This window comes from Octodon degus, unplaced genomic scaffold (genome assembly GCF_000260255.1).
Source record: "Octodon degus isolate 3935 unplaced genomic scaffold, OctDeg1.0 scaffold00027, whole genome shotgun sequence".
Taxonomy (NCBI): domain Eukaryota; kingdom Metazoa; phylum Chordata; class Mammalia; order Rodentia; family Octodontidae; genus Octodon; species Octodon degus.
In genome coordinates, this window is record NW_004524603.1 from 15,324,166 (window position 1) to 15,336,270 (window position 12,105).

The following is a 12,105-nucleotide window of genomic DNA, read 5'->3' on the forward strand; positions in this document are numbered from 1 at the left end:
TTGAAATGAACAGTATAGAGAACAAATTTTACTACATAATTTTCCAATTCCAAGATTATATGATCCTTTAGATGAATACTTACTCTTCAGAGAATCCTGCCACAAGAATATTTGTGTAGTTGATAGCGTGTTTGTTCTTTCCTAGTGCTCTTGTAAACCTGATTCTCTTGTAAACCTGTAACACTTTACTTAACATCTTGAAAAGGTAAGAGGGAGGTCCAGTCAATCATTCTGAATAATAAATACATTTCTGCATCATTTATAAGAAGTGAAGTTGCTTTATTGTTCCCTTCCCTACTTCCAATTAATTATGTGGTTATTGTCATCTTTCATTATAACTGGTCAGTGCTTATGAAAATGTGTTGTAGCCTCAGCCTGTATTGAATGGTTTAGGATAATAATTACTCTGAAGCTTCAATTATGTAGAGATTGGGATATGACATTCATTCTGGTTTTCTGGCTGGGGGATTAGTTCCTTTCTGGTCTTCCATTATACAGTCCAGAACTTTTCCTCTTGTGCCACTTCGGTTACAGAAACATTACTGAAAGAAAACTGTTGCATGAGAAAAAAATCAGGAACACATTTTGTTAACCATAAAAGATTACCCAAATATAAGGTGGTATGATTTCAAATTGTAGCTGTGTGCACCTTGGCCTGGAATAGGTTTGCGTTATCCAGCTTCTGCTGATAATAACACTAGCTGAGCTGTCACATTTATGTCTTGATCATTATCCAGTACATACCTGACCAGAGATTCTCTCCTCAATCCATAAGTACCTTACTTACTTTTCCTTGCTGTATTTCTTTGCATCAAATTTAAGAGGATTAATGCTGTCTATCAAGAGTACCTTTGTCTTCCCCTAAGTTACTGTGCTTCCCTAGTTTCATCTTCCCCTCCCACTTGGTGTGGTTTGACTTCACAGAAAAACCTCTCCTATATACTAGATCGCAGGACCTCTGAACTCAACGACCTAACCCTACCACCATCGCCATTACCACTTACCCTCTTTCTTTCTCATGGAGTCCAGGTCTTCTCATCTTGAAAAGGTTTTGATTGAGACCTAGTTGTCTCTGTTTGTTATCTTTCTTTGTCACCTCAACTTTTTAAGCAAATGAAACCTATAATTAATATTAGATCCTCTTCCAATGAAGAGTGACACAATATGATGTAGTAAAAGAACACAGGCTAAAGTCTTGACAAGATAATTACAGATTGTGGTAAATGATTCAAGGAAAATAATGTGAGGTGAGAGAGTAGCTAAAAAGAAGAAGTTAATTTGGATAAATAGTAATTTGAAACAAAAATTATGCCCAAAAGTTTCAAAATCTTGATGTCTAGGAAAATGAAGACATTTAAATGAAGATGAGAAGGCATACATAATCTGTTATTTATAAATCTTGTGGGATTTTTTTTTTTCTTTTTAAGGTATTTAGTACAGGGTCTCACTGCACAGCTCAGACTTGTAGTGATCCTCCTGCTTTCAGCCTCTCCAGTGCTGGGATTACAGGTGTGTAGCACCACGCCCGGTCTCAGTGGCTGGCTCAGCATGCCCAGGGACAGGGACAGCACTAGCATGGCATATGTTTCAGGGGATTGAACCCCGGTCTCTGCGCTTGCCTAAGCAGCCGCTTAGTCCACTAAATATAAAACTTGTTTTTAACAGTGCTGATTACATGATTTTTATTATGTTTAGATTTTAAATTCTCATTTAAGGCAGAACATATTTCTTAGTAATCATTGTTAGCTTCATAGTCTTGTATACCTATTTTCCCTTGTATTAAATGAAGAAAAATAACCTGAGTAGAATATTATAAGCATCTTATTGTAGTTGATTCAGCAGACATAATACATTCACATACCTGCCTGGCCCAGCAGGCAGTGGAGATAAATAGAGCAGCCCTTTCCTTCAGCGAACACAACTAAAACAGTTTTTACAGAAACGTAGATGGTTTACATTTATGAGTGACTTTATTTTGTGTGTGTGTGTGTGTGTGTGGCCAGCTCAGCCCACCAGGGGGCGGGGCTGGCTGGCATGTGGTGCTGGGGGATTGAACCGTGGTCCCTGTGCTTTGCTAAGGCTTGTTCCAAGTAGGTGCTCTAGACCACTGAGCCATCTCACCAGCCCTATGAGTGACTTTAAAGTAGGTCTACTGTAGCCATTATAGAGCAAGTTTGTGTCTCACAGTTGTAATAAGGTATTTTAAGGATATATCCTACCATCTTTGAAGTAAACATATTCTAGCAGAGTTTAAATTCTAAATAGAAAGCAAACACAAGTGAAGCTGTTGTTGTAACTGCTATGAGTTGAAAGTTATAGATCAATCTCATATAATAAAAGTTTTAAAAACATGAATTTCAGTTGGGTTAGCCATGAAAGAAAATTTCATTCAAGAGTGATAACTTAGGGCCAGCCAAATAGCTCAGCGGATTAAAATGCCTGCTTAGGCAGACACAGCAGCCGGGATTTGATTCCCGCTGTGCCATGCCATCCCCCTACTCCTGGGGTGCACTGAGATGGGGATTGAGACTGGGAGTGGTGGCGCAAGCCTGTAATCGCAGCTCTTAGGAGGCTGAACACAGGTGGATCACTAGGAGTCCGATGTACATAGTGAGATGCTATAGACCCTGTACTAAAAATACCAAAAAAAGTGAGAACTTGAAGCCAAGGATATAGCTCAGCGGCATGTGCCTGCCGGCAAGCAGGTAAATAAAAAAAGTGAGAACTTGTATTTCCATCTAAATGGATGAATATGAGTGGTATTAAGTGATGAAAGCTGACCTGGGGGAAACAGTTCATGAGGGAAGCACTGAACAGGGGTGGGATTCACGTCAAGGTGTATTTCCAGGACATGGATAACTAGGCTTGAGTGGAATAAAAGGTTTGTATTTGGAGCTAGTAAAAGATAAAAGCAGATGCACTGAGCCGGCCACTGAGTCCAGTCATGGTGGCACATGCCTGTAATCCCAGCACTGGGGAGGCTGAAAACAGGAGGATCACTACAAGTCTGAGCTGTGTAGTGAGACCCTGTACAAAAAAAAAAAAAAAAAAAAGATAAAAGCAGAGTCTTCTAATAGAAACCAAAATTTTTGCCTGTACACAGTAATGTTTCTGTAATCCTAAATTCATTTTGTCGTTTTGTATTATGTAAAACCATAATGTACAGATTTAAATTGTACGATGATTCTAAATAAGTCTTTACATCCTTAAATATGTTCTGTAAATTTTAAGGCCAGAGTCCTTTATGTCCTACTCAGGTTACATTAATGTTTTGTTTTTCAGTTACTTACACGCCAAGTCAATCATCCACAGAGACCTCAAGAGTAATAGTATCCTTCCTGAAATTTATCTGCGAAGTTCGAAAACATCCTTTTTCTTCTGCATTTTGTCTTCACATTATGTACAGCTTTCATGCTAAGTTCAATGTACAGTAAAGAAAATGATTTTGCATGACATTATAGTAGAGCTAGCTTTTGGTTTCTGAATGACTGAGCACTACAAGAAAATCTATCAGAAGCTTTCTTAATAGTAGGTTTTTTCTGATTGCTCGCTTATATTCTGTCTGCACTATAAAACAGATAAGTTTTGTACCTACCTCCTAGTTTAAACAGCAAGGTAAGAGACCTTTTTATTCTTCTCGGTGCCCAGGCTCAGATCGTCTCCTCTGAGATGATCTCTGTTCCCGTAAAGCACCTCTACAGCTTTCCCAGTAGTGCTAAAGGATATCTGAGCCTGTGTGACCAAAATCAGATGCAAGAGTGTTCAGATCTCCCATAGGCATAGGAAAACATCTCGTTTGTCCTCGCACATTTTCAGCCTAAAAAACCTTTAAAGCAGATCAGAGAGGCTAACTAGAACTAATTATTGTTTAAAACATACTTACTGACCTCAGAGAATCATAAACTGCTATATTTTTAAAGCATATCATATTACAGAACTATAGACACTAGATCTTGTACCTAAAATCTTCCTAATGATTGCTCTGATAGGAAAATGAGATACATTATTTTCCTTTACTTTCTGTGCCTCAGATATATTTCTTCACGAAGACCTCACGGTAAAAATAGGTGATTTTGGTCTAGCCACAGTGAAATCTCGATGGAGTGGGTCCCATCAGTTTGAACAGTTGTCTGGATCCATTCTGTGGATGGTAAGAATTGAGGCTGTCTCTCCATGGATTACATTTCTGACCCTGAAATGTTGCTGAGTTCCTTGAAAGTTTCCACTACTGTATTTTCATAACTTTCAATAATCCCAAAAGGGCTGGGATACAGCTCAATAGCACAGCGCCTTCCTGGCAAGTGGGAGGTCCTGAGTTTGATTTTTGGTGCCAAAAAGGCAAAGCAAATCAATGTTCACAACAGCGTTATTCTTAACATAAATAGTTTTAACCTTTTTATCTTTAAAAAGAATGTTATAGACTCAGTTTTAGTATTTCAAATAAAATACATGTTTTGTAAATGGTATTTAAATTTCACTCCAAATTGTTTTAAAATATTTTGTGTTCAAAATGTTCTGTTAAAAAAAATGTCTGTGTGTCCTGTTATTAAAAAAAAATTAATAAAAAGTTTACAATTTAAGGCAGGTGGTGTGATCTACATCTACTATCCTGATTTTTCTAAGAGAACTCTTCCTTCAGGCTAGAAAGAACCTTATAGCTACAGGACAGCTGAAAGAGGAAAGACAAAAGAAAACAAATTTCAACCACATCATCCTTGTGCTGTCTTATACAGCTCTTCTTTCTCTTTATTCCTGTTTCTATCTAATGGAAAAGAAGACAGAGAAATTCTAAAAGAACAAAACCAGAAATTTTGCAAGGTACTGCAGGAAGCCACTGCAAGGTCAGCTGTAGGAATCATTTGTAAACCCCTATTTCTCAAAGGGTCCATAAGACTGTGCAGGAGGCCCACAAGGTCATCTCCTTGTGAGACCAGATTTTCTTCATGTCCTTCAATCAAAACCACACATTGAATGCAAAAGCAAATATGAGGATCCTCCTGGCTGCTGCTAAGCCAGACACTGAGAATCACAGTACCATTCTCACTAAACTTTGTCTTTAAAAGTGTAGGGTTTTTTTCAAAGGTAGCATTGTGCGTTGGTCATGGTAACCCTATTATTAAAGTGAGCTACAATTTCTCATGAGAAAAAGTGGAATTAGAGTAGTTGGAAAGGTAGAAGAGAAGCTGTTGAACTTAGGAGATCTACACTCTGGTACTCTGTCCATTCTTAACCTGCTCCCCATTGAACCTGGTTGGTTGGACCTAGTGGGTTTAGGGCGCTAAGATTCAGTAATTTTAAGTAGCCAGGTTTAAAAAAAAAAAATTACATGTGTTTAACTGTGTTAATTAATAATTTAAATAAGCTAATTAATGGCTGTAATCTGGACCCCAAGCTCCTTGAAGGCACACTGCTGTAACAAAGATGGCAGCCTATCCTAAAAAAATGGGGCCAAATTAACTGCTAAGATTGAAGAGCCTCAGGTTAGTACAGACAAGCCAGTCACATGTTTCGAGTGTGTGTTTGTTTTAACTATAGTGGCATATGAGTTCAATCAAGTCTCTGTTTTTCTTTTTTCAAAAACCTCAGATTTCACATTATATATATAACGTAAAGGGGGGGGCAAGCAGCAAGATAGTTCAGTGGTCTAAAGCCCCTGCTTAAGCAAGCCTAGACAAGCCTAGGAACCACAGTTTGATCCCTGGCACCATATGCTGCACAAGCCCCACGGGCTGAGCCAGCCACAAAGTAGATAGATAGATAGATAGATAGATAGATAGATAGATAGATAGATAGATAGATAGATAGATGAGCCAGCCACAAAGTAGATAGATAGATAGATAGATAGATAGATAGATAGATAGATAGATAGATAGAGATAGAGATATGTTAGTATGTTATTATATAGGAAGTTTTATATTTTCTCCTAGTTACTTTTTGTTGATAATGGGATAGATGAGTTCATCCTTTATAAAATTTTTCTCAGCTGATACAACCTTCAGAAACAAGTATGGACCATCCACGGACAAAAAGAGAAGAGTTTAGTCAGAACTAAGTTACATGGGGCCGGGGAGATGGCTCAGTAGAATAAGCACTTCCCAGGCAAGTGCAAGGGCCTGAGTTCAATCCCAGGTTCCACTAAAAAAAAAAAAAAAAAAAGAACTAAGTTATGTGGTGCTCTGGATTATTTATAGCAGTCTTCATACCTTAGAAGAAAAACCTTTATAAAGATATTTGCAAATTAGTCATTAAAATGAGAAATAATCCTGGATTTCTTGTGAATAGGTCATGCACAACTTTTCACCAAACTATCTACCAACAATAGAGAAACCAAACTAAATTTCAAAAGACAGTTTTTCCTAGGAATGGTGGTGCATACTTGCAATCCCATCTACTCAGGAGACTGCAGCAAAAAGATTCTAAATTTTAGGTCAGCCTGGGCAACTTAGACCCTGTCTCTAAAATAAGAAGATCAAGGATGTAGCTCAGTGTTAGAGCACCCCTGGATTCAACCCCCTGTTTTGTTGTTTTTGTTTTTTTTTTTTTTTTTTTCAGAACCTAGGATTGAACTCAGGCCCTTGTGCTTGCCAGGGAAGTGCTTATTCTACTGAACCATCTCCCTGGCCCAACCCCCTGTATTATTTAAAAAAAAAAAAAGTTCTGATTCATATTCTGTGCTTAGCTGGGCATGATGGCACATACCTGTAATCCCAGCACTCAGCAGGTTGAGGCCAGAGAATCCCTGCAAGTTCAAGGCCAGCCCAGGTTACCAGCCTTGTACTCTGGCTTGTTCATTTCATCACAGTTATATGTAGCTTATTTTGTGCTATACTATCTTACTAAAAGTAACTATCAACAAAATAACACAAATGGACGTGACCTTCACCACCAACAACCTTTGACTGTCAGTCAGAATATGCCCTAGTATTGTTTGAGTCCCACCCCTAGTTGTAACATTGTGCTGAACTAGGTACAGTCTGGACCCTGAGAGATTTAAAGACTCCACACATGATTCTGATTTGCAGCTGTAGTTGTGTGCCAGTATTCTTTATCCATGAGAGATTCCCGCCTTACCCAGACTACTTAGCTTGTCTTGTCCTGCAGCCATTTTTAGTTAGTAGAGCCTTTGCTAGCAAAACTGATGTTTTCATGAAGTTGTCATTAATACCATTGCAACTTCTTCAGTTCCTTCCAGATGAAACAGCACCAGGAAATACAAGATGAAGGAAAAAAATCTCTTAAGCTCTAATTGTTAACTAGTCATTTGCTGTTTTCTCATGCAGTGGTTCATGCCTGTTTCACCCGCACTCTGGGAGGCTGAGCCAAGAGGAATGAGAGTTCAAGTGATTTACTGAGACCCTGCCTCAAAACAAAAAAATTTTAGAAGTACTGGGGGTGTAACACAGTGTAAAAGTCTTCAACCCTAGTACGGGGGGAGGGGGGCTGGTGGTTAGTTATGCAGTGCAGTGACTGAACTGTATCAAATGTATGGCAAATGTGAATTAGTCTGTTTCTTTGTACAAGAATCAGCAACCAAAAAATTATTTAAATCATTACTAGATCTACCTGCTATTGCTTTAGTTATTAAAACATCTATGGCCTGTTTACACCACGTATTTATTCCATGCCTTGGAAGGGGATGAGTTTATCATCCTTGAAATTCTCCTGTTATTTTCTAAGGTACCCTGAGATGAGGAAAATGTTTTGTGCCAGTAGAAACACTTCAGTTCTAAGACAGTTACTATAGTAGTTTCTCCTACTCCCAAACAGCACAGGTCTAGCATGTCTTTGCTAAGTTGGGAATGGCAAGTGGGAACTGACTCATAGGGTAAGTCATGGGGAGAATTTGAGTAACAGTGACAGTATTTATTCAGAAAAAGAATAAAATTATAAAATCTCACTGATGCCTTTTGGAGTCTTAGCCCAAACCACCTCTTTAAGAGTTCATAATGGGCTTTATTTGGCCATTAATAAGAGTTAATTGCATAGTAGGTTTTCAAGGATTACACATTGCTCTGGGAATTACACTTTGTATTTTTAGTCTTCATTCAGGTGAATATTTTTCTTCTTATGTTCTAACAGGCACCAGAAGTTATCAGAATGCAAGATAAAAACCCATACAGCTTTCAGTCCGATGTATATGCATTTGGGATTGTTCTATATGAACTGATGACTGGGCAGTTACCTTATTCAAACATCAACAACAGGGACCAGGTACATTTTTACCATCTTGGAGGGTTTATTTTGTATTTGTATAAAGACTCAACTGCAGAGAGGAACTCTTGAGTCCTAGGTAAACATGGAGGATAGATCTCTTGATCTTTGTGACCAGGTTCAGAAATCTTTTGCATACTCTTAACAGTAATAGCAGTAAATAAGGCGTTTGAAATATTGCAGTGAAGTGAAATTCACGATGTGCCTGAAAATTAGAGCTCCCTAACGAGCAGCGCGTCAAGTCTCCTGACCATAGCACAGTCAGACTAATGAGCTGAGGTAGCACAGCGCCAGGCCTTGACTCCTTTTGCTGTATCGTGCACAGCGCTATTAGAATGTGTACTTGACCATGTTTGTCTTTTATTAGGTTAAGAGTAGGAAATATTTATTGAGGGAAAGATAGCTTCTGCCTAAGACAGAAGCGAACCCCTTGCCTGTGTTTGTCATTATGGCCAATTCTTTTAAAATTATCTCTAGATGTGGTAGCTCACTGCTATGATCTTAGCACTTGGGAGGCTGAGGCAGGAGGATTATCATAGGTTCAAGGCCAGTGTAAACTACATAGTAAGACCCTGTCTCCAAAAAATGATAATAGCAGGCCCCACCAGGTAGTTCAGTGGACTAAAGCACCTGCCTCAGCAGAGCGCAGGGGCTGCCCTGCCCCCAGGGCCCGCTGAGAGGCAGTTGAGGCTAGGCATGGTGGCGCGCCTGTAATCCCAGCGCTTGGGCGGCTGAAAACAGGAGGACCAGTACAAATCCAAGCTGCATAGCAAGACCCTGTACCAAGTACATAATAATAATAATAATAATAATAATAGTAAAATAAAAATACTGTTTTTAAAAAAATTTAAGCCATTGAAGGACTATTATATTATAGTTTGATTTTTCTAAAATTAGAATTGTAGTAAAAGGGAATTTTTTTAATTTTTCCCTCCTAAGTTTCTACTTTTTGTCCCTTATGTTCTAAGCAATAGAAGTATCTACCTTCATGCAGCTGTTTGTCTTTTCTGTGTTTTCACAGTAAATTTACTTAAGCTTTTAAAACTGGCCAAGAAAAGAGAATTGTCTTTAATAAAAGTACGTTGGATACTTAAACATTTTAAAAATATGTGTGATTACATAGATGTGTGTGTGAAGAGACAGATTTCAGAGATTAAACTGCAAACCTACTACAGTAGTATATATAAGGGCTGGGGAGATAGCTCAGCAGCTTATGTGCCTGCTTGGCAAGAACAAGGTTCTGAGTTCGATCCCCAGTACCAAAAAAAAAGTGTATGTAAATATAATTAAGGAATATTTAGATTTTATAGTATGGTTTGCAATAGAATTGTCTGGGAAATTGCTTATAAATGAATTTACTAAAACATAGGGTCAGAAGGGCCAGCAAATAGCTCAGCGAATTAAAGTACCTGATTAGGCAGATGCAGGGGTCAGAGGTTCGATCTCCAACCTGCCGTGCCAGCCCCACCCCCAGGGTGCACTGAGAGGGTGAATGAGACTGGGCGTGGTGGTGCATGCCTGTAATCCCAGAGCTTGGGAGGCTGAAAACAGGAAGATCACAAGTCAGACCTGTGTAGTGAGACCCTATAGACCCAGCACTAAAAAAAAAAAAAAGAAAGAGCATAGGGTCAGCCAGATAGCTCAACAGGCTAAAGTGCCTGCTTAGACAGCTACCAGGGTTCGATCCCCAGCATGCAGTGCCAGCCCCGCCCTCAGGGCTCACTGAGAGGGTCGACTGAGACTGGGCGTGGTAGGACACACACTTGTAATCCCCCCACTTGGGAGGCTGAAAACAAGAGAATCACTACGAGTCTGATCCACGTAGTGAAACCCAGTAGACCCTATACTAAACACAGTTTTAAAAAGTGAATATACTAGAACAGATTCTAATTGAATAGGGTAGGGTTCAAGCACTTAATATTTTTATGTGATTCAGACGCATTCCAGTATTTAGAATCACCAAAGAATAAAAACAGAAGGGTGTGAACTTTTAATTTATTTCATCATGTTCTCCCAACTGAATGAAATGGTAGGTTTTATATGTGATCGATCGATCGACCGATCGATCGATAGATATAAATTCTGAATTACTTTTCTCATTGCTGAGACAAAATATCTGACACCCACAGTTAAAGAAGGAAAGGTTTATTTAGCTCATAGTTTGTAGAGGTTTCAGTCCATAATCATCTGGCTCCGGGCAGGGACAGGTTGAGAAGGCAGAAAGGCATCACAGTGCAGAAATAGTCCATGGTGGGCAGAAGGTAGCAGAGCAAGCAAGGGGTGAGCACAGCTCTTCCTCTCCCTTGTACCTTATCCAGGCTTTTAGGGCAGGTGGCACTCACGCTCTTAATCCTAGTGCCCTCAAGGCTAGCACTGCACCATGAATCAGTCTTAGCGTCACGCGCTCTGTACCCAGCCACCTACCATAAAACCCTATTGTGACTGCATGAGGCTTTGGGGGACATCTAGACACAGCCATAACTTGTTCTGTCCCTGCTCTCCATTCTCACCCTGTACTCTGAGGGGCAGGTTTTGCCTTTAAATTCAAAGCAGAGTACTGGTAAAGTGGTGAGAGAGAATTAATGACAGGCCTTGAGCTCATCACCTGCTCATTTTGCCTCTCCCGGTTGCTTGGTTGGTTGCTTGGTTGCTTGGTTTCCAATTACGAAAATAGAGATTGGACTAAATAATTCCTTTCATTTCTAAATATCAGAAATTTACCAAAATAGCCCTTTCAACTCTCTAGACCACATCTGGTCTGGAAGAATGACCATCTCAATGTTACTACTTTGTAAAGTACCACACCTTTCTTTTGTCCTCACTTTCCCTAGTTTTAAAAGTCTGAAAAATCATTTTTCTCTTTTTTTTCCCCTCTTTTTCATTCCATTTTCCTCTCCAATCATCCTACCCTTTCCTCTTTCACTTTAGAATAAAATAATAATATCCAGTTATTATTTGTATATAACAAATTGCTCAGAAAGTAGGGACTTAAATGAATCCTCAGTTTGAGTTGTTCTAATGAAGAAAGTTTGTATACGTCAAAGATCTCAGCTGAAGTAGTTTGACTGGGTGCTAAAATGTTCCACTTCCAATATGGCTCATTCACATTCCTGCCAAGTTGGTGCTTGCTGTCAGCTTGAGGCTCAGTCAGCGCTGCAGATGGGGACCTCAGAGAACACATGGGTCTTTCCATGAACACCTCTCATGGGCTGCTTGGTCTGTCTCACTAGCATGATGGCTGAGTTCTGAGCACAAGATCTCAAGAAAGAGAAAATGAGCCAGGTGTGATGGCACACCACCTACTCTGGAGGCGTATCCTGGAGTATCCCAAGGTTGAGCCCAGCCTGGGCAATTTAGTAAGACCTTGTACCAAAATAAAAAGCCTTGAGAATGTAGCTTAGTGCCTGGCTTGTACAAGGCCCTGGATTAAATTACCAGCACCATAAAAAAGTAACAGAAAATGATATGTACCACCCTTATCAGCATGCAACTTATTGTAACAAAAATATTTTTAATACCTACTATAGACAAAGCACTGCAACACAAAGGGATTCAAAGATTAATAAAGCAGAGGCACTATTCTCTGCATAGTCTACAGTTCTGTTGAGGCAGTTTTGTTTGATACTGAAAATAAGCAGCACCCCCTCCAGTAATACTGTACTCAGAGGAAAATGCAGTAGTACCTAGTGTATAGATTGAGACCAGCTAGTCCTAGAATTCTAAATCAAAGGACTCATTTTGTGTATGTGCATCACATGAATCTCCTGCCTGTGAATTTATGCACAAAAGACTGTTCCTTGTCCCTTCTTGCCATTCCTTCATCAATCAGCCCCCAACTCAGTGGAAATTCCTGCTTTGCACTCTGCACTCACTCAGTTCTATAAAACATACAAA

The 12,105-nt window shown here is 39.4% G+C and overlaps 1 protein-coding gene across 8 annotated transcripts in view; it reads left to right on the plus strand.

The window, feature by feature from the left end:
• Positions 1–12,105, plus strand: part of Braf (B-Raf proto-oncogene, serine/threonine kinase) — a 175,666-nt gene that overhangs the window by 141,460 nt on the left and 22,101 nt on the right. For 7 of the 8 annotated variants that reach the window (XM_023712827.1, XM_023712830.1, XM_023712825.1 and 4 more), the window contains 3 exons: positions 3,283–3,329; positions 4,032–4,150; positions 8,080–8,211. In XM_023712827.1, coding sequence (XP_023568595.1) covers positions 3,283–3,329; positions 4,032–4,150; positions 8,080–8,211 — 298 coding nt within the window. The remainder of the gene's footprint in view (positions 1–3,282; positions 3,330–4,031; positions 4,151–8,079; positions 8,212–12,105) is intronic. The other variant, XM_023712829.1, reaches the window with a different exon arrangement.